The 21,485-nt window shown below is 34.2% G+C and overlaps 9 protein-coding genes across 9 annotated transcripts; 4 read left to right on the top strand and 5 right to left on the bottom strand.

Moving 5' to 3' along the window:
• Positions 1–87: 87 nt before the first annotated feature.
• On the top strand, positions 88–1,137 carry NAEGRDRAFT_71824 (uncharacterized protein; the record flags this gene model as incomplete). The annotated part of the gene is made up of 1 exon (XM_002673067.1): positions 88–1,137. The coding sequence occupies one exon, from the start codon at positions 88–90 to the stop codon at positions 1,135–1,137; it is 1,050 nt and encodes a 349-aa protein (XP_002673113.1).
• A 32-nt stretch (positions 1,138–1,169) lies between these two features.
• Positions 1,170–2,183, bottom strand: NAEGRDRAFT_71823 (uncharacterized protein; the record flags this gene model as incomplete). Its single annotated transcript, XM_002672983.1, has 1 exon — positions 1,170–2,183. The coding sequence occupies one exon, from the start codon at positions 2,181–2,183 to the stop codon at positions 1,170–1,172; it is 1,014 nt and encodes a 337-aa protein (XP_002673029.1).
• Positions 2,184–2,520: 337 nt separating this feature from the next.
• NAEGRDRAFT_81036 (uncharacterized protein) lies at positions 2,521–6,267 on the bottom strand (the record flags this gene model as incomplete). The annotated part of the gene is made up of 3 exons (XM_002672982.1): positions 2,521–3,496; positions 3,537–3,657; positions 3,701–6,267. The coding sequence occupies 3 exons, from the start codon at positions 6,265–6,267 to the stop codon at positions 2,570–2,572; spliced, it is 3,615 nt and encodes a 1,204-aa protein (XP_002673028.1). The 3' UTR covers positions 2,521–2,569.
• Positions 6,268–6,416: 149 nt separating this feature from the next.
• On the bottom strand, positions 6,417–10,157 carry NAEGRDRAFT_71821 (uncharacterized protein; the record flags this gene model as incomplete). Its single annotated transcript, XM_002672981.1, has 5 exons — positions 6,417–6,587; positions 6,655–7,145; positions 7,237–8,110; positions 8,254–9,357; positions 9,417–10,157. 5 exons carry the CDS (start codon positions 10,155–10,157, stop codon positions 6,417–6,419), a joined length of 3,381 nt encoding a protein of 1,126 aa, XP_002673027.1.
• A 253-nt stretch (positions 10,158–10,410) lies between these two features.
• Positions 10,411–12,356, bottom strand: NAEGRDRAFT_71820 (uncharacterized protein; the record flags this gene model as incomplete). The annotated part of the gene is made up of 3 exons (XM_002672980.1): positions 10,411–10,933; positions 10,963–11,384; positions 11,430–12,356. The coding sequence occupies 3 exons, from the start codon at positions 12,354–12,356 to the stop codon at positions 10,411–10,413; spliced, it is 1,872 nt and encodes a 623-aa protein (XP_002673026.1).
• A 1,529-nt stretch (positions 12,357–13,885) lies between these two features.
• Positions 13,886–15,277, top strand: NAEGRDRAFT_71819 (uncharacterized protein; the record flags this gene model as incomplete). Its single annotated transcript, XM_002673066.1, has 1 exon — positions 13,886–15,277. The coding sequence occupies one exon, from the start codon at positions 13,886–13,888 to the stop codon at positions 15,275–15,277; it is 1,392 nt and encodes a 463-aa protein (XP_002673112.1).
• Positions 15,278–15,984: 707 nt separating this feature from the next.
• On the top strand, positions 15,985–17,006 carry NAEGRDRAFT_44714 (rab family small GTPase; the record flags this gene model as incomplete). Its single annotated transcript, XM_002673065.1, has 3 exons — positions 15,985–16,030; positions 16,246–16,385; positions 16,554–17,006. 3 exons carry the CDS (start codon positions 15,985–15,987, stop codon positions 17,004–17,006), a joined length of 639 nt encoding a protein of 212 aa, XP_002673111.1.
• Positions 17,007–17,647: 641 nt separating this feature from the next.
• NAEGRDRAFT_81035 (uncharacterized protein) lies at positions 17,648–19,743 on the top strand. The gene is made up of 5 exons (XM_002673064.1): positions 17,648–17,704; positions 17,754–18,052; positions 18,154–18,768; positions 18,813–18,970; positions 19,030–19,743. Exons 2-5 carry the CDS (start codon positions 17,869–17,871, stop codon positions 19,690–19,692), a joined length of 1,620 nt encoding a protein of 539 aa, XP_002673110.1. The 5' UTR covers positions 17,648–17,704; positions 17,754–17,868; the 3' UTR covers positions 19,693–19,743.
• Positions 19,744–20,100: 357 nt separating this feature from the next.
• On the bottom strand, positions 20,101–21,414 carry NAEGRDRAFT_71816 (uncharacterized protein; the record flags this gene model as incomplete). Its single annotated transcript, XM_002672979.1, has 1 exon — positions 20,101–21,414. The coding sequence occupies one exon, from the start codon at positions 21,412–21,414 to the stop codon at positions 20,101–20,103; it is 1,314 nt and encodes a 437-aa protein (XP_002673025.1).
• Between the last annotated feature and the right edge of the window lie 71 nt (positions 21,415–21,485).

Below are 21,485 nucleotides of genomic sequence, written 5' to 3'. Positions count from 1 at the left end.
AAGAAAGTTTACTAGGTACCTAATGATGCAAAGCTCCAAAATAATCAATTTGAAAATCAATCAACATAACAACAGATCAAAAAAAACATGTCTTTACTTGTATTTCACAGAAATTCTGTTAAATTTTTCAAATTTTCTCTTCTCGGTTCGAATATTAAATCGAACAAGACATTTTCCAATAGAATTTCATTAATCTCCAAAGTATCTTTCTCCACTTTCGACAAGAAAGCAGCCACTGAACTTTCCGATAAAGGAGCATTAGCATTTGCCAACAAGAATTATGAAGAAGCTCTGAAATTCTTTTTACAAGCAAAAGAAGCTTGTATTTCACTGGTTGTGATATTACGTGTTGCCAATTGTTATGAACGTTTGAATGATCGGCGGGGTGCCTTTCATGAGTATCAAATAATTATTCGATTCTATGAAAATTCACTTGATGAAACGAGAAGAGCAATGTCTTCATATCAGGAATGTTATGTTATGGCATTGATTGGGGCTGGACGAAATAATTATTTAAATAGCGAAGAAGCAATGGAATATTGGAGGAAAGCTTCTCAATTTAAAAACATTCCAAACCACATTCTTGGAAATAGTTTAATAGCTGGCTTGTATTATCAAAAAGGAAAGTATAGAGAGGCCATTCAATACTATACGAAATCTATTCAAGAATTAGAAGGTACAACTGAATATTCTGATATTTTAAATGCAAGCGACAATTACTTTTTCAAAGGAATGAGTCATGTATCTTTGGATGAACCTGAGCTAGCCATTCAGGATTTTTCAAGACTTATCAATGAATATCGAGATGGTACAAATCCAGATAGTATTTTGAATGATAATGAGAATAGATCTATGGCCTACATGAATAGAGGTCTTTGTTATTGTGCATTGGAAAATTTTGAATTGGGATTTAAAGATCTAGAGGACTCTCTTATTGAATGTGATAGCGATGTGAATATTATTTATGCAGTAGCTCAGGCATACTATATCAGGTACACTGAAACAGGTTCAAATGAGTTGAGAGAAAGGTCAATACATTTCCTCAATAAGATTCTAGAAATAGATCCAAAACATTTCAAATCTCAACAATTTTTAATGGAACTAGCAAAGGGTGAACATTCACCTAATTCTAATTGAGAGTGAATAAAATTAATCGTTTTGGAAGCTGGTTAATTTATTTTTAATACCTTTCCAACTCCAATTATTAACTTTCCATTCATTAAGATGATTCGTCCAAGAGTTTCATTTCGTTCAAATGTTTCCAGGTAACAAGTTTTGGATTCTTTTGATATGACTGGTCGTAATCTTACTTCTACAAAGTCTCCTTTTTTGAGTTTGTTTGGATATGCTTCTATTTTCTTATTGGTTTTTGGATTTACAGTGGCTATAATATCTTCTATTTTACAAATACATTGATTAGTCACAGAATGATAAAGTTTGAAAGTATATCCAACCTTAATTCCATTCTTTGGTTGATTCATAATCTTGATTAGGGCTCTGAAGGATTCCACAGCTCGTTTTTCAGTCTCCAAGTATGCCTGATCGTGAACTATGAAATGGGATTCAATCTCTCTCGCAGATACATGTTTGATATTGATTCCACAAAATTCTCCACAGATAGCTTCATTACGTGGCTCGAATGCAATTTCAATAGATCTCAATGGGTTTGAATAATCATCTCTGTAATAAACTTGTTGATCTACTTGAACTCTGCCAGTAATTATTTTTCCAGCCACCACTGTTCCAACGCCAGCAATTTTGTACTTGTCCAATATAGCCATCATTAGAGGTTTTTCAATCCATTCCTTCCGTGGCTCAATATTAATTTCTTTCAATACAGACTCGAGTGACTTTCCTTGTGAAAACTCATCACCAATTGGTGTGAATATATTTTCATTCTTTACACATGAAACTGGAATGAAAGGAACATTTTTCCACAATAAAAAAGTACTCAATTTTGATTTGATTTCCTCCAATCTTGAATTCAATTCAGACTCTGGCAATAAATCACATTTTGTTAAACAAACAATCAAATTGGTCAATCCAACAGCTCCAGCCATTTGTAAGTGAGTTCTTATATTTCCAATTGGATTATTAAAATCCCTTTCAAATACTCCATCCGTTACATCCACAACCAATACACAAATATTTGACAGCCAAATAGCCTTCATCAAACAGTCCATTTTCTTCTTCCGTGATGTAGATACATCCAATAGGGACATTAATTGATTTTCCTCTTTATATTGTTTATGAGTTATTGCAATTTTAATTCTCCCTTCTCGCTCAGGAGAGGAAACATGAGATGCATACACTCTGTAAGCTCCCAATCGATCGGTCTGATATGCCAACATATTCTTTGCAATTTGTCTCTCAGCTGGATCAGCAAATCGACCCACAAGTGTTGTTTTTCCCGAATGTACATCTCCTATGAATGAAATAATTTTTTGTTGGAAGGGTTTATTGTTGTTGTGTGGTGAAAGCATGGCACTCCTTTGTTGGCTATTTTTTTTGGTTTTGTAAACAATGATGCAATTTGGAGATGGTTTATTGCTGTGTGTGAAAAACTAACTTAATAATAAGTTTTGCTTGAAAGTTCTCTGACAGGCACATCCTCAAAAGTTGAGGTATAAGTAATTGGAGCTTGTCTTTGGACTTTTCTTCTTCTGGTTGGATCAGAACTATTAATTTGTTGCATGCATGTAAAGTCAATATGATAATTATCCATAATTGGTACTGTTGTTGGAGCGGTTGAGGATGTTAGGTAGCTTGTGGAATCACAATACTTTCTATAGGCTAATTCAATCTTGTTAGAAATAAGCATACTATAGTTTTCATAGGTATGTGCTGAAATATTCTTTTCCCAACTCCAGATGGCTGTGTATGTTTGTTTACCCACTCTCTTTTTTCTTGTCTTATTTGGCTGTAAAGTAGTAGCATAATTATAGGCGTCACTATAAAAGTTTGACATTACAGGTTTGAAACTTCCAATTTTTTGGGAACCTGGGTTGATTTGTATCCATTGAATCTTTTCACTTAAATTAGAAGAGTTGGATGTATCATTAATAATTGTTTCAACATCATTTAAAGCAAATATATAGTATGGTTTCCAGTTTGGAATTTTGGAAATTTTTTGGAACAATTCAACCCTTCTGGAGAACCTTTGAAATAAATATTGTCCTTGATTTTCGTTTCCAAAAAAGATGTTAGATAAACGATACACTGGAATGTCATCATAGTCTGATTTGAAATCCTTGTCGAAATATTTCAATAACCTTTCTCTTGCAATTTGTTTTTCCAATGCCTTATTACGCTCAAATTCAGAGAGGATGTAAGATGTTTTTGGTGATTTGTTAGCGTAATCCATCAGTAATATTTTTGCCAGACCATGAACGTCAATATGTTGTGATCTGTATGTTCTAGGGAACATTAGGAAGTGATTTTTGATTTTTCCAGGATCATAACCAGGAACAGAGACTGAGAATCCACGACGAGCATACTATTTGAAAATTAATTTTGGTTTGATATTCGTTACATACCTTGTAAAGTCTGGCTTCATAAGAAGTGGACATTCTGTCTGGATCTATGAGATTGGTTTGTTGTGCTAAAGCTCTTCTTGCTCTAGCATTCGACCATACTTGAGAACCATCATAACCCACACTAGAAAAGTTAAAAACTAGTACAACTAAAATATAATACTTACCAAGCAGCACAAATATCAAAACCTAATAATATTTCAGCTGGAGATTTGTACAACCTTAAAACAACTTGAATAATTTTTTGGGCGTAGAATGTTACAGTAAATTGAGTTCTTACAACAAGAATATCCTTTCCAGAATTATTCTTAATAACTTGATAGATATGACGGAGTTTGTCTTCAGCTTGTTCAGGAGTCAATGCATACAGGAAAAGATCGATATCTGAATCTTGGAATTCAGTTGGAGGAGTAGATAAAGGAGCTGATGGAGAGTCAACTGTAGAACCAAAGAGGGAGGAGGAGGGTGTTGCAGTAGGCATAGTCATTGTAAGTGGCATTCCTATTGTCATTGGAGGTGTGGCAGTAGGCATAGTCATTCCCAAAGTAGGCATTGGATATGTAGCAGTAGGCATAGTCATTGCAAGTGGCATTCCCATTGTCATTGGAGGCAATGTGGTGCTACTTGACAAAAGACTTGAAATACTAAAGGCTGCTGGTGTTTGTTGAACTGCACCAAAAATACTTTGAGTTCCATACAAACTTGTATGTTGTTGATGTTGATAGGTTGTTGGCATTGTGCTCCTATTTCTGAGTTGATTAAACTGGTAGTCTGAATATTGATAATTGTACGGTAATTTCATATATTCACTTGAGGAGGGTGTCTCAATGGTGTCTTTAATTGTTTGAGTGACTTGAGCAACAGTTGGTTCTTCAAAACCTTCTTCCTCATCGTCACTGTCTTGCTTTTCTCTGAGAGTTGGCTTCGATTTATCATTTTGGTTACCATACCTTGTAGAAATAAATTTTTTGTAAGATTTAGCATTATTTCCCTCTAATAAACAACCAAGAACCATACCACCTGCAGCAAATACATTATTCCAATCAAGACCTTCTAATAAACCAGATGTAGCAAACTTCCATGAAGATTTGAAATATTCAAGGGATTTAACCATAACAGGCTCTGAGACATATCTTGAATAGCTTGGTGCTTCACAAAAGTTAAGTAATTTTGGACAGTTAGGAATTTTGTACTTGTCTTTGGCTAATCCATCAATTTGATGTCTCAGGGCAAAAATAGGTGCCAACAACAAATACTTATCTTCCAATATTGGATTACTTCTATCCTTAACGAATAACTCTCTTAGATAGTCTTCTTGCTCTTTAATCTTGATATTTTCAGTACCAATAGTTTCAACAGGGTATCTACATTCGTCAAAATATTCATTGATAAACTTGTTAAGTCTATAGAATTGAGCCTCGTGTTTCAAACGCTTCTTATTGGATGGTGTCAATAAAGGGAAATTGTTGAAATTTCCACTGATGAGATAACTATAGATAATTTGGAATAGTTCTGGATTTCTATCAATAAAAATTGTTCCCTTTGAAGTTAATGCAAAGTTTTCAGAAAGGATAAAGTCGTACACAATAAATTCTTTGTGTACCTTGAAAATTTTGAATGGAATGTTAAAACAAGTACCTGAAACATCCAACTTGATGTTCAAATCACTTTCATTGTTTTCACCACCATCCATAAACTGCACCAATTTATCTCTGAGGGAGTTGGAAAAGTCAATGATTTGTTGCTTTGTTAAATTAATTTGAGCTTTGGTAGTATCAATTAATTCGAACATTCTTTCCTTGTTGGATAGGTCAAACTTTTTGAATTGTTCCAACCACTCAACTGGTAAACTGGTTTTAATTGGAATTGGTGCATCAATAGTGGATTTAGCAGATTGGGAAATAGCAGTAGAGGATTGTGGTACAGATATCATACTTTCCGCAATAAGGTTTTCTTGTTTCTTTAACAAAAGCTTGTCAATATAGTTTGTTAATTTGTCAGTGAGGAAAAATTGAGATTCCTCTTGGATACCTGTTAACTTTTCAAAACTCAATTCTTCCAAGCCTAAACATTTAACTCGTCCATTCGCTCTCAAATGTTCAAGTATATATTCAAAGTTATCTGGATTTCTATCTTCAAAATTAATTGCTTTGATACCATTTTCAGTAGTTACATATTGAATTGAAAAAGTAGAAGAAAACATGACTTTGAATAAATTGTCACTCTTCTTGTCAAGATCAGCTGGTTGATCATTTTGTTGCTTTTCTGATGAATTCTCGAGAATAAGTCCCTCTCCGGAAAGTGTCTTGATTGTAGAATAGAATAATCTACCACCAACTTTTAACACAATATTTTCATCAGCTTGCATACGCTTGATTTGCTTTAATCTCTTGTCATCCACTACAGCAGCAACAGCAGAAGCTTTCTTATCATCGGATTCATCCAATACCAATTTACCCATCAATTTACTCATAAAAGTTTCCATCGATTTTTCCAAATTCAACTCTTCCATCTCCCTCGTCAATTCATCAATTAACTTTTGTTGATCAGCATCTCTCTTCTCGAAATATTCAACAATTTGCAAAGATTCTTCATCCAAGCCAGCAGAAATAGAATCAACCACTTGTTGTGATGCTGATGAGCCAGCATCTTGTTCTTGTTGTTGTTGCTCTACCACATTTTCTTCTCTCTTTCTCTTTGGTGATGATCCGAAGATCGATGATGAGCCCAACATATGAATTTTTTTTTGTTTATTTTTTCAAAGTTTGATTGTAATCCAAACGCGCAATCCAGAATTAAATGGAAAAAACAAGTTTTTTTAATGTTCATTGAAGATTTTCTTTTATTTACAATATGAATAGTTTTGGTGAATTCGAATTGGGTTTAGTCATGTCTTTTAGTGACACGAAGCTTGAGATTTTCAGGTTTGTGAGTAATTCCATAGCTGTCATAGACTGGATCAATTGCTTCATTATTCAACAATTCAAATTCATAATTTTGTAAGAGCCTGACTAATACCATGCAAATTTCAATACTTGCAAACTTGTATCCAATCTGTTTCGAATAGAAAATTTAATGGAATAATTGATAAGATTAATGAAAAAATCAATTGAAAACTTACACATTTTCTATTACCCATGCTGAATGGAGTGAAGGTGAAATCGGTTTGATGTTTGTCCTTATCTTCCTTTGACAAGAATCTTTCTGGTTTGAATTCGGTTGGTTTCTCCCAATTCTTTTCACTCAAATGGGAACCAATCAACATTGGAATGACAGAAGTTCCCTTTGGAATCTTCAACCCTCCAATAGTTACATTACTCTTGCATGCTTGCTTGAAAACAATTCTCACAATATTGTGCAATCTCAAAGTTTCCATTATTACAGCATTTACATATTCGAATTTCTCATAATCGGCAAATGTTGGTGATCTTCCATTCAAAACTCTGTCAATTTCATCTCTCATCTTGAATTGGATTTCCCTATGTTTTGCCATTTCATAGGCAACGTATTGTAAGGTATTGGAACTGGTCTCTGTTCCAGCAAGCAAAAAGATCATAATATTAGACTTGAGTTCTGTATCGGTCAATTCTTTGGTTTCGATATTTGCCTCAACTAACATGCTTAAGTAAATCCCCCAAACTTTCAGAATCGTCATCAGTTTCGTCTGTTAACATTCTAGCTCTTTTTTGCAAGCACATTTCACTTCTTTGCTTGATGAGTGTATCAAGAGCTTCACTACAATAATCAACGGCTTCTTGTGTTCCAGTAACTTTCAATAATAACTTCTCCAATTGAGGTGTGGATTCGAAAAATCTCTTAATAATAGTTGCGAAGGAAATGACAGTGTCTGTGGCAGCTCTCAATTTTCTTCCTTTTTGAATGTCTTGTTCACTTGTTCCTTCCTCATTGAAAATGGAGAATGAAACACCAAATCCTGCCTTTCCTAAAGTATCAACAGTGATATCTGTGAAATCAGCAAAAGCATTGAAATCAAAACTTCCATTTTTGGTAATTTCAGGATCCCATTTTTGTTCAGTCAACATATCCACACTTTTGGTAGCAACTTTGGACATGTAATCTAAATTCTTTGATGAAAATGCAGCATAACATATATTGTGATGTTTCTTCCATCTATCTGTATTTGGAGCTGACAAGATATTCTCACCGAAAATATTGAACAATGAGTAGGCATAGTCTGGTTTCTCAAAATTATGAGCCTTTGTAACGTACAACTCCTTCAACATGTTTCTATTTGTGATATAGAGCTCATTGAGGAACATACTTGAAACTCTAAGATAGCCAGCTTCTTTATCACCCTTCTCTTCAATATGTTTCAATAGCTCTCTCTCACCTGACATGTAAACATAGGTGGAGAGTAATGGAATCTTGATTGGAAGAGTGGCAACCTGCCAGACACCTTTCAAATGTTTAACTTTGGAGACATTGTTGTAAATCATGAGTCCTGCAATGACTGCAAGGAAAATAAAACCATAAAGTGATATTTCGAAAAGAGTTTCGAGAGAAAACATGTTTGATTTGATTTTTTTCTGTTTGAATTGTTGGACTTTGCTTTCAATCTTGTATTTTAAATATTTTCTGTTTCCTCTCCAAATTAAGAGAGGAAAATGTTTCCTACCCAAATATGGAGAGGAAAAACTACAAGCACAATTAAAAGCTCAACTTAGTTTATTTGAATGAAGGACAATAGGAAGAACATTACACAAGCCAATAATAAACTAGCAGAGAATGAATGTGATGAAATTCCCTCATTGACCTTATTAGAAACAGTTCCATTAACTGTTTTTCCAGAAGTTGTTGGATTGGTTGTGTTTTTAGATGGACTGCTTGATGATGTTTGAGGAGTTGGTTGTGTAGAGGATTCTGGAGTTGGTGGAGAAGGTCCTGGATTTGTGGTATTACAAGTAATAGTTGGAACCTCATCGAATGGATTCCAGAATGGGCAAACTTTCGAATACATGGTATTATTCAAGACATTTCCTCCTGTTTGAAGAATAATTTGAGTATCATTGCAGGTTGTGTAACGTTCCCAGTAGGTTTGATTATTCAAGTTGACTAAATTCTTTGCATTCTTATTTGGACTTCCTGAAGAAACAAAGTTTGACCAATAAACAATCAATTGTCTGGAGAGCTCAGCTTCATCACTATTCATTGTGTAAACCTTGACAGCTCCTCTAATTCCAAAAAGATATGGGAATTGCAATGGTAGCTCAATAGCATGGGCACTCTTCTGACAAGCAGGAGTGTATGAAAAGAAATGATCATAAGTATACATATAGGTATTGTAAACTTGTTGTGAAACAGTTGCTGCCAAATATCTAGTATTACATTGAACATTTGAATTACTCAAGATATCATTCAAGTAAGCCAAATTATTGGCATAATTGGCCTGTGTGTAATAATTTGCAAGTTGAGGATAGAATTGTTGCATCTTGGAAAGTCCAAAATAGCCAGTAAAAACACCTTTCATTTGAGTGTCTGAAATGGAATTTGATAGAATTCCACATGTGAAACCGTTCATTTCATTTCTTGTGACACCAATCAAGAGATTGACCTTCTTATAGAGTCCACTATCGTACGAATCGAAAATATCCCTCAAGACAACATAATTGTCAACTGTTGGTGAAAATTTGTCAGAGGTATTGTATTGTTGATAGATATTCAAAGAATCGGCACTCAATCCTCTCAAACATGCTGCTGTGGTGCATCCAAAGAATGTTTTCAAATTGGAGCCAAATCCTTGGGCAGTACTTTGTTGAATTTGCATATTCCACCTGAGAGAAGTACCACTTTGAACGATAGCTCCCTAAAAAAATATTTTGTAAACAATTCGAATTCAATTTGTTGACAATTTCACAAACTTACCTTAATATCAGTATAATAAGAACTTGATGTGTTGTAAAGGAGAGGACTAGTAAGCATAATAACACTTGAAACAGCACCAGCTGATTCTCCTGATATGGTAATCTTATTTGGATTACCACCAAAATTTGCAATATTCTTTCTGACCCATTTCAATGCAGTCAATTGATCCAACAAACCGAAATTAGTATTAGTTCTGCCATTTTCAGAACCAAACAATGAATCAGTCATAAATCCAAACACACCCAATCTATAATTAATGGTAACCACAACAACTGGAACATTATTATCCTGACTCAACTTGACCCAATAATCTCCAGCATAGATATTTCCAGAACCGTAAATAAAATTACCACCATGAATCCAAAACATGACTGGATATTGATTAGTTGCAGATGCATCAGCTGGAGTCCAAATATTCAAGAATAAACAATCTTCACTTGCTGGTTGACTATACACATTTTCACCACTTTGTTGAATGCAAATATTTCCATAAGTGGTTGCATTTGTAACTGTGCTAGATGAAGTATCGGCCAACTCAACAGGAGGTCTAAATCTATTGTTACCACCCGTAGTTTCGGCATAACGAATACCTAAGAAAGCTTTTGTGTTGGAATTTGCCATGTAACCTTTAACTTTTCCTTGTAAAGTTTGGACTGTGAGCTCTTGTCCGTTAATTAAAGTTAAGCATGTGATTGCGAGAAGGGAAATGGCAAGAAGGAATGTCAGTTTGTGGAGCCACATTTTTTTTGATAGTTTCTCCTTGATGATCGACAGTTTCACACACGGAAAAAAAGGTTCACTCAATTTCGAATCAGCAAGTGAACTGGAAAGTGAAAGTTCTAGTTCTAAGAACTGCTATGCCCTGCAACATGATAAGAATTGTAATCATTTAGGAATATCGTCTCTTCAAATTCTCCTTTATAATCAAGAGTCAATTAGAGATTTTTTGGAAATTACATTGTAAACCATTCCCTAAACATCACAACTGTAATATTTATTGATTGGCTGGTCTCTTTTTTAACACTGATCTAAAATCAACTTGAGCAGGAGGTGCTTGAGCAACTTGTTTCTTTTCAAGCATGGCTAGTTTATCCTTAAGGGAACCTTTTGATGTGGAAGTATCATTGGCACCTTCATCTTTAACTGCTGTAACAAATGGTGACTCTGTTTGTCTCAAAATTGGTGAGCCAAGAGTTGCAAATCTGAAACTTTCTGCCTTCTTTGGAGTAATGACTGGAGAAAGATCATCTTTTGGTTCTTCCTTCTCCCTTTCTACAACAGATGGACCTTCTTCGGATTTGTTTTCCTCAGTCTTTTCTGATTTAGTTTCTTCACATTTTGGGGATTCTTCATTCTTTGCCTCTGTATTGGTTTCGTCAACAACCTTCTTGGTTTCAGTTTCTTCCTCTTGTTTCTTTCGTTCTTCTGACTTTTTGAATTTAGATATCGAGAATCCAGCAGGTAAGGTAGCACTATGATGATGAGGTGATCCAAAAATGGTTGGTTTAAGTTTTCCACTTGATGGAGAACTACATCACTATTAAACTTTCTCTCAAATAAACTCTTCTTTCCTTCAACTGAAGGTTCTGTTTTAGTTGGAGTAGCTGATACATCAGAAGTTGTTTCATTGGTTGACTTCTTCTTTAAAGCACTAGCCCAAGGAGGTGCTTGAGGGGTTGTTTTTTCTTCAGCAAGTGGAGTCTTTTCTCTAAGGGCCCAACTAGGTTTCTTTGGAGTTTCTTCCTTCTTCACCGAGGATTCATCTTCATCAGTAACAGCTTTCTTTAATACAATAGGAGTGGAAGATTTCTTCAATTTAATTCCTTCCAACATGGATTGATTCATCATGAACATTGGTTGTGGCTTCATTGGTGTGGTTTTGGTTTCTGGGATCTCTTCTTCCTTACTGAATTCTTTCACATCAATTTCCACATGTTGCTCAAAGAAAGTGTCTGCCTTTTTAAAGAGCTACAAAAGACTTTTAGAATTTCATATAAATAAATTGAGACTTACCAGGTCAACACATTCTCTCGATCTTTCCTTTCTTTGTGGACGCTTAGACAGGGATTTCTTTGGAAGAGATGGCAGTGGATTCAAAGTTGTGGAGTCAAAAACAGAAAATATTGATTCTGATACAGGTGGTGATGATTCTGAACATGGCGTGGTTTGATCTTCAATTGGTGGTTGTTCAGTGTTGATATTGTCGGATTCAATAGGTTTCGAATCAACTTCTTCCATTATTGATTCTTCCACAACTGTTTCTTCAACTATTGGTTGAGAATCTTCAATGATATCCAAATGTACAGGTATTGGTGGAGGAGGTCTATTTGGTTCCTCTATTTGAGATACAGGTGATGTCTCAACAATTGGCTCCTCAATGATTGCTTCTTCACAACTATTTACAGTTTGATCTTCATAGTATGCTTGTTGATCGTCTCCTTCATAGTAAGCTTCCTGTTGAGATTCTTGAGTTTGCTCTTCTGTTTGATATTGTTGTTCATACCCATAAGCACCATCTTGTTGCTGGTCATCATAATTGTATGCTTGTTGTTGTTCGTCATAATATTGTTGTTCGTCATAGTAAGCTTGTTGATTTTCATCATAATATTGTTGATCCTCTCCCTCATAGTATTGATCCTGTGGCTGCCCCTCTCCATCATAATAAGGAACATCATTACCTTCCTCATAAAATTCTGGATCGATTTGAATGACTGGCTCTTCGACATTAGGAGGAGGACGGAATGGTTTTTGAGGAGGAACAGGTGGCAGTGGTTTTACATTAAGTGGTGAAGTGGTTGTTGTTTGACTTTTAGAATGTTCTTCCTCACTCACAGCATTCTTTGCAGCTACAACTTCTTCAATAATCACTGGAGGACTGGTTACCTGTGGTGGTCTTACTCTTGGAGGCGGAGGAGGTGGCTTTTTTGGATCGTAAGGCATGTTGATGATGAAATTGGTTTTCTTCTTGTTTCACTCCTATATTGTCAGAGTATTATAAATTAAGGAAGTTGTTGATGGTAGATTTTTTGTTTTTTTCTCAATATAAGTATTGCAAATAGGAGGCATCAGGAAGAGATCCACCTTCTCTCTATGAATTAATTGAGGTTTAATATTGGATGGTTTCAAAGACAATTTTGACTATTTACTATTGCACAGACTCGGACTCAAATCCAAGAGAGGAAGTTGAAGAGTAAAAGGAATAATTTTTTCTCAGTTACTCCTTCTTCAAATGAACAACTTGTAAAATTGCTCATGATTTTGATAGGTGAGATGAGTTAGATCTTGAAATTTCAAAACGAACAGGGAGAATACCAACGGCCCTTATTACTTTACACTGCTTTACAGTTTCTAACTACTTAAGAAATTCAGATTTGATAATGACACCATTATAATGGCGAAACAAATTACAAAATGATAGAAATGGTTTCAAGGTGATTTTTCAACATGACCAAACAATAATAAAATCGCCTTGAAACCAACCAACTTTAAGCACCCTTAATTGTGCTGGAACATTAAACAATATTCAACCTCATCATCACATTGGCAACCTTCTTGTACGCTTAAAACACTTAAAAAAAATATATGGGCAGTTTGGTCTTACTCTTTCTTGGCAATGACAAAATCATTTGATGAAGAATTTTTGGAAATATCGGAAATGATTCAACAAGAGGAAGGGTCGAAAAACAATCAACCCAACATGGAAAAAATCCCAACCGAACTGATGAAAAATCATTTGAGCAAAAAGAAGCTCAATGCAATTAACCACTTGAATGTATCATTTTCTGGTACAAAAGACGAAACTTTACAACTAGCCATGAATAATAGGCAGACTATTACAAACTTTAGAAATGAATGTTTGTCTATTAATGAATTAACAGAAAATGCCTTCACCAATACAATCAAGGCGTTTAATAGTTTGAAGGAGAAGTTTAAAATTTTAGAAACAGATTCGAATTCATTCTCTGTACTCTTCAGTCATTTCGTTACACCAAACATTTATCCTACTGGAGAGGTATCAGAGTTTCATTTGTCACAAATAAGGTTTAGCAAGTTGCTGTTGTTGCCAACACTCTTCAAATTTAAGAAGAATGCGTAAGTTATCTACATTTTGTTAATACTTTACATAAATAAGAAACTTGGCAATTTCCAATTGCATTAACGTTGATGAGTCACCATTTCACGAAAAGATATTTCAGCTGTTGCAAAAAAGTGAAATACTAGACAATGTTTCAGTGTTGCAAACAGACAATCCATATTTGGGACAAGATTTCGTTAGGATGAAGTTTGTACACGAAGACAAGATAGTATCAAATGCCATTCATGACAATTTTATAAAAGTGGTAGCAATTCTCAGATATGCCCATAGCTCCTTAATGCAATTTATATCCTCAAAAAAAAAGGATCCAGAATTGGAAAAATTGTATTCATATGGATTGCTTCTTGATGAAAACCATGTACAAATTATTGGAATGCATGCCAAAATAGTAGACCAAAATATACACTATGAACTGGTCAGCAATGGTGTCTATCCTCTTTTTCCAAACACTGCTCAAGAACATGAAAAGCATGATTTGTTAATCTCATTTATTCTACAAGCCTCTTCTTTCAACGAAAGTGAAATAATTACAAATTTGAAATCTGCATCTGACATAACTGAACGTGGGCTTACCAGCGAGACAAAGTCATCTAGCTATGAAGTTAAGGAGGGAGAAACACTAATATTTACTCTGGAATCAAATGAACTACCAAACTTACAAGCTTCTGTTTTCATTGACAAGGAGCAAAAGAGTTTTTCAGATATGAAAAAACAAATATTTATGGGGAAATTAGAACACAATCAATATCCAGTGATTGTTAAAGTATTCAGACAACCCACATCAAAATTACAGAACTTTTTCTATTCCCCTCGCTTCCAAACATCTATTTTTTTACCTACCGTATATTTGGACCCAATTTTAAAGAAGAGAAGTACTGATACCATTAAGGATTGTATAATGGAAGTTTCATTATATGGAAATGTTTTGAATATCAATCAAGTGATGGAAAACAAACTGGACACTTTCAAACAATTATTGTTCGAATTGCATAGAGTTCATTCACAACATATTATTCATAATGATATCAAACCAAGCAATATTGTTTTATTTGATTATCAAGGAAGGAAAACTTACAACTTTATTGATTTTGAAATGGCTCGTTTTTTTGTGAAAGAGAATGGAGATTGTACATTCCTCTCCTTTGATACTTCTCGAAGTGCAATTATTAAATCCAAAGCAGGGACACAACAATACAATCCACCTGAAAAATTAGATGGTGGAGACGGATGTATCCATCCAAAAACGGATATCTATTCGCTTGGACAAGTTTTTATTGAGATAATTGTTGGAAGATGTTCAATGGATTCCATTATGAATCTTAATAATATTAAAGACCGTTGTAATGAAATTCATCCTGATCTATTCGAAATGCTTCAAAAAATGGTTAATTCAAATAGAAAAGAAAGACCAACAGCACTTGAGTGTTTGCACATGCTTGGCGCAAATATTGATTCCTTTATTCCAAACAACTTTTCAGATTTGTTTTTTCCAAAAGACAACAACAATTCCTTAGTAACCATTGACAAGAAAGAACTAAATCTTGACCATCAACCAATAATTCAATCAGATGTTAATCTTTCTGAACAAGAGGAAAGCTCACCTCTTTCACCTTGTTGCTCATGCAACAAGACCGTCAAATGTGCCAACAGTAGATGTCCATGTTTCAAATATAATAATGCTTGTACTAATTGTACTTCCGCAAACTGTAAAAACAATAAGAAGAGAAAGCTTAAAGATCAAGGAGGTAAAAAGAAAAAGAAATAACTTCAAATAATTGAACTCTGAAACTTCACTACATATGCGTTTGTAGGATATTTTGATGGAATGTATTAATGGGGAATCAGTTCAACACAATGGAGGTTAAGCCAACTCATTCATCGAAATGTTGTAAATGATTCCACCAATTAGGTCATGAAATTGATGTACTTTTAATTGACAAAGTAAAATCATTATATTTGTTGAAACCTTTCTATAGGTAAGTTTCTAATCAAGAAATCAAACCAGAACCAATTCAACCCAATTCTAGTCCTTACTAAGGAAGTCAACTTTACTTCCTCCATCATGCTTCACCATCTCAATACTCACTACCTTACTTATTCGAATCCTCCTTATCACATCAATGTTTTATTCTCTGTATAAAAACTTCTTCTCCAGTACTCTCAAGAGGCACAAAATCCGAACCACACAAAAGGAGATTAGATTTTTTTCCTTGTTAGCTGAGATCTTTGTCCGTTGTTGTTTTACTCAACGTCTCAAATTGACACCAATACGAAGAAGAAGAAAACAATCCTCTTGATATATTATTAAATCTATTGTTCAAAGTTATATTGTGTTTCTTATTCTCAGGCAGAACCGGATCCGTCCAATCAAATCAACTAACTCGTCATCAAAACCAATAGGAAGAGAATATTTTCCAATTGTATTAGCTTCTTCTCAGAAGGCAACAAATTAGAATCAAGACCATTAAAAAAATGTCATACTCCTACCTATTCAAATACATTATCATTGGAGATACAGGTATGTTCGTAGTTGTCGTAGCGAATGCTGAAGGCTGAAACAATTTTACTGATTGTCGATTTTTACATCTACTTGATTGGAATTTACATTGATGATTATAATTTTGATGATGGTTGTTATTATATCAAATGTATTATTGTTGATACTTTACTTGCAATAATAATAATAATAACTTTGATGATCCGTTGTGATCTGTTCAATTTGATGATGATTAGGTGTTGGAAAGTCATGCCTGTTACTTCAATTCACCGATAAACGTTTCCAACCTGTTCACGATTTAACCATTGGAGTTGAATTTGGAGCAAGAATGATAAATATTGATGGAAAACAAGTCAAATTGCAAATATGGGATACTGTAAGTAATTTTAAATACTCTGTAATAGATATTCACCATCTTCGACAACAACAAAATTATTTCCATGTATATTTGTTTAATGTTTTATTATTTCTCCGAACAATAATAACAAATATAATTCTAAATCATACACTAAAATAATAACATAACAAATAACAACAACAATAGGCTGGACAAGAGTCTTTCAGAAGTATTACTCGTTCATATTATAGAGGCGCTGCTGGAGCTCTCCTTGTTTACGATATCACAAGGCGTGAAACATTCCATCACTTGACAACATGGCTTGAAGATGCTAGAAGACACTCTAACTCTACAATGACTATTATGTTGGTAGGAAATAAGTGTGATTTGGATTCGAGACGTGCCGTCTCTTACGAGGAAGGCAAAAAGTTTGCTCAACAACATGACTTGATTTTCTTGGAAACAAGTGCCAAGAATGATGAAAATGTGGAGGAAGCTTTCAACTATACTGCCAGAATTATAAATGAAAAGATTGAAAAGGGTATTATCGATGTCACCAATGAAATGAATGGTGTAAAGGTAGGAAATGCTCCTACTGCAACAACAAATCTTTTGGAAAAGCCAACAACATCAGAACCAAAAGGAAAGTGTTGTGGATAATTTAGTTAACTTATTTTAGTAATACTTTAAGTGTGACCTTTTCGATCTGTATTGTATTTCATTCCCTTCTTAATTATTTTCAATTTGCGTTCGTTCTCGCAAATCTGTAACTATTAGAACGTTCTATTAAAAAATGATTTTTGATCAACAGGAATTGGAATTAATATTTTTGTAAAGTTTCTCATTACGAATCTCAATTCTGTTATCCAATTTACAATCAAAGCTGCGAAATACTTCTTATTCGATTCAATAATTCACTTGAAATATCATTACCCAGATAACTTCCCACACAACAGTACAAGTTTAGAAATACTTCTTCCAATTATCCACACATTCACTTATTACGCAATTTTTGAAACTACACCATTTCAATAAGAGCTCTAGAGAAATGAATTTATTTAAGGTACCTACTTGATATCTCTCATAAGAGTGTTCTACATTGAGTGAACCAAAAACAAAGCAAATCAAATCATCATCATACATTGTTACAATAGCACTACTCTCAAAGAAGACATCAATTGTTGAAAAACTTTGGTGGTGACCTCTTTGGTAAAATTGTTCTTGTCTATTTTGAGGCCAAATAACATTATCATCAATTCAGCAAAAAAAGCCTTGAAACCTCTTTCACTACCCCGCCCATACTCTTGATTCAGAGAAGAAAAGCCTTCGATTCAGTTCAATTTACAAACACTGTAGGAGTAGTAATCAATTTTGTATTTTCGAATATTTTGTTACCTGATCAAATAGATAAGCCTTGCTTGATAAGATAGTCTATATTTCAAAAAGTCGTCACATTCGTTCCCTATCAAATCAAACTCAACCCACCACCAAAAGCTGTACTTTATTTCAACAACAAAAAAGAATGCCATCTGCTAATATTGTAACAACCACAGTTGCAGGAGAAGGAGAAGCACCATCAAAGGCCTTTTCCAGTGAGAATACAGTTGTTGTAGTCACCAAAGATTCCTTCGAACATGATAGTCACTTTTATCCAAAGACAATCAATGCTCAACTTAGTGAAATTGTTAGTGATTTTATGTCTTTAGGTTTGTATTATTATTCAAATTCCACATTTATTGATCATTGTGTTCCTATTTGTGATGATCATCACAACACGATTGTAAAATATTTAATTAATTGAAAATAGGAAATTCTCGTATTTTGAAGAGATATGTTCACTTGAATCCTCAAGTTGATGAGAAGCAACTTATCGAATTGTTAAATTACAAGCCACAATTCTTTACTTGGTCCGGAGCTGATCTTTTCAATGTGACCAACTCACAAGGTGTTAGAAAAATGGTTTTGATCGAAACAAACTCTTGCCCTTCCGGTCAAAAATCAATGCCTTTCCATGATCATCATGGTGGTTATAGAACCCTTATTGAAAAGACTTTCAAACCAATGCTTGAAGAACACGAAAAATCATTGGGAGAAAATAGAGTACCAAATGGTAAACTTGCAGTAGTCTATGATAAAAACAAGATGGAAACTTCGGGATATGCTGGTGTCTTGAGTGACATATTTGGAGAAAATGTATACCTTGTTGAATATCATGCCAAAGATCCAGATCCACCAGTCAGATTTGTTGAAAATGGTCAAGTAATGCAAATTCGTGACGAAGAAAATAATTGGATTAATATTAGAGGATGTTTCAGATATGTTACACAATCACCTTGGGATAGAATGCCAATCTCTAAGGTTCGTACCTTAATTTTGAATCCAGTTGTTTGCTGTTTGGCAGGTGGTAGAAACAAACTACTTGGTAAGTTTTTTTCACATTTGAGTTCAAATATTAACAATGAATAGCTGCCAAGGCTTATGATTTCCTTAACAGTCAATACAACGGACACGGAATCAAGCTCAACACACCAAGAACAATCAGAGATGTGGAGAAGAAGATTGTCCCTATCTGGGTTGAAAGTTTTGGTGGATTTGCAGTTGTTAAGAATCCTTACTCTAATGCTGTAAGTTGAAACTCAATGGAATGATATTCTAAATTTCACATTATTTCAATATATAACAGGGACAAGGAGTCTTTACAATTACAAGTCAAAAGGAATTGGACGAATTTATGGAACAACAAAGTCACTATGATCAATATATTGTTCAATCTCTGATTGGTAATAGCAAATGGTCTTCTCTAACACAACACGGAGCTCTTTACCACGTTGGTACTGTTCCAGACAGCAAACGTCAAATTTATGTTGCTGATTTGAGAATGATGATCCATTATGACTTCACAAGAGGAGGATTTTCTCCAATAGCTCTCTATGCTCGTAGGGCAAAGTCACCACTTACCGATGATATTGAGGGTAAGAATTCATGGGATATTTTGGGTACCAATTTGTCTTATAAGGTGAATGGACAGTGGTCAACTGATCAAAAGAGATTAATAATTTGTGACAGAAAGGACTTTTCAAAACTCGGACTTGGTGTTGATAACCTTATTGATGCCTTCATTCAAACTGTTTTGGCTACTGTTGCCATTGATAAATTGGCCACCAGACTCATCACTGAAAACCAAAAGTTCGACCGTGGATTGTTCTACAGTTTGAATAAGGACGATGCTCTCCTTAAAGAAATTTGTAATATTGGTCAACAAGAGGAAAACCAAGAAGATGGTATCGAAAATTTGGATCACAAGGTCTTTTCAGCAAAACTAAATGCCTTCAATGAAGGAGAATAAGCTTATCTGCTTGTTTCACAATTTAGAAACATATAAAAACGAGTTCATAATATTCGCAACAACTTACTTTATTTATTACTATTAATACTGTTTTGCACGCTTGTATTTGAATCCTCTATCGAAGAATAATCACTCGAAGAAAGTAAGGGTTCAGTTTTTGGGTCTGTATTGTTGCTGACAGGTTTCAAACATGAATACAACTCGAAGAATTCCTTTTTGTCGAACTCAACAAATGTCAATCCCAATGAAATAGTACCCAGAAATGCAGCATGAACAACAGTAAATGTCACACCTACTGATGTGATATAGGATTGAGTCACAGAGATACTTATGATTCCAATCGAGTCCAAGAATAATGCAATGGATGCAATTATAGAGAATTTAAGGAACTATGATCGTTAAATATCGTTATAACAAGTGAAAACTTACAGGTGAATTAATCAAGCTCACTTCTGACACTTTTTTCAGAAGAACATAAATAACTATCGAGCAAACAGTAAATACTACGGTAATCAAACATCCCAAAGTCAATAATAGATAGGATAGATTATCTGCCATACGCAAAGAATACTCTACTCCAACCGACCCAACAGAGAAAATACAGGTCAACATTGCCAAAATTGTTGAAATAAATAAAATTAGAGGAACCAGATAGGAAATGAATGAAAAAAGTCTCTTTTTCTGCATTACAAAATAAATCAATCTAATCCAGTGCATTTCCCAAGACACTAAGGCGATACCCAAGAATATTACAGTTAAATTACTACAAATTGACACAGCAAGATCTGTCCCAAAAAGTGAGGCAATCTGAGTCAAAACTCCACAAATCTGCGAGAGGCACAGTAGCATTGGTACTAAAATATTGTAATATTGTTTTTGAATGAATGATGTCTTCGCTCTTGGTAAGAGTATTGTTAAACAGGTTATAAGAAACGATATTGCAAATATACTTGTAAATAGAGACTCAAGAATTATAGCATATGTCAAATTTCTGGAATTACCAAAACATTTAAAACCATAATAGTTTTGGTAGGGGCAAAAACAAATAAATGAATAACCAGTTTCTTGTAATTTGATTTGATTCATTCCTACAACAAATGGAATACCAGCTTCTCCAAATCCGCAAAAACTTATTTGGTTAGGGAAGTATTCAATTATTTCTCTCACATTGTCATCTCGAATATTCCAATAATTTTGTTTTGAAAATTGAATGTCCTTTCTACAATAATTACAATAATTAATCCAATCATAAACAGTTGTTTGGTTTTGAGTAATAAATTGAATTTTCGAGGATAAATCATTTTCTAAAGAATTGAATAAAAGTTCAATACAAGTAGTTTGTAATTTTTCTTCCCAAATTTGAATGCTTTCACAAAGATCAAACGATTCTGTCACGCCAAATGTATATTGTTCATAAGCAAAAAACATGGCTCCTTGATATGGATCGGGTACTTTGAATCTCTTCCACATTTCAATATTTTTGCATTTCATTGGTCCCATTGGAGCGTTTCTAACCACTTGTTCTAGAAATACTTGGGGATCAGTAAAAAATGCAGAAAAATTGGTACAACCCTTGAAATTTGTTCCGATGGTTGTAGCGTTTGTAGAATAATTCATCTCTCTTTTTTCACCTTTTTGGATTCTCAGCGTGTTGGCTGATTGAATTGCACTCAAAAACAGCCAAATCATAATCAGTGACTGAAAACCAAAGTGTTTGAGCATTTTTTTTTGCATAGTTCATCAAAATGGGTTTTACTGTTTTCACAGTGCTTCTTTTACAATTTTCCAATTCC

This window comes from Naegleria gruberi (genome assembly GCF_000004985.1).
Source record: "Naegleria gruberi genomic scaffold NAEGRscaffold_49, whole genome shotgun sequence".
Classification (NCBI taxonomy): Eukaryota; Heterolobosea; class Eutetramitea; order Acrasida; family Naegleriidae; genus Naegleria; species Naegleria gruberi.
The sequence above is the reverse complement of the archived record's forward strand: the minus strand, read 5'-3'. Positions and strand labels throughout refer to the sequence as shown.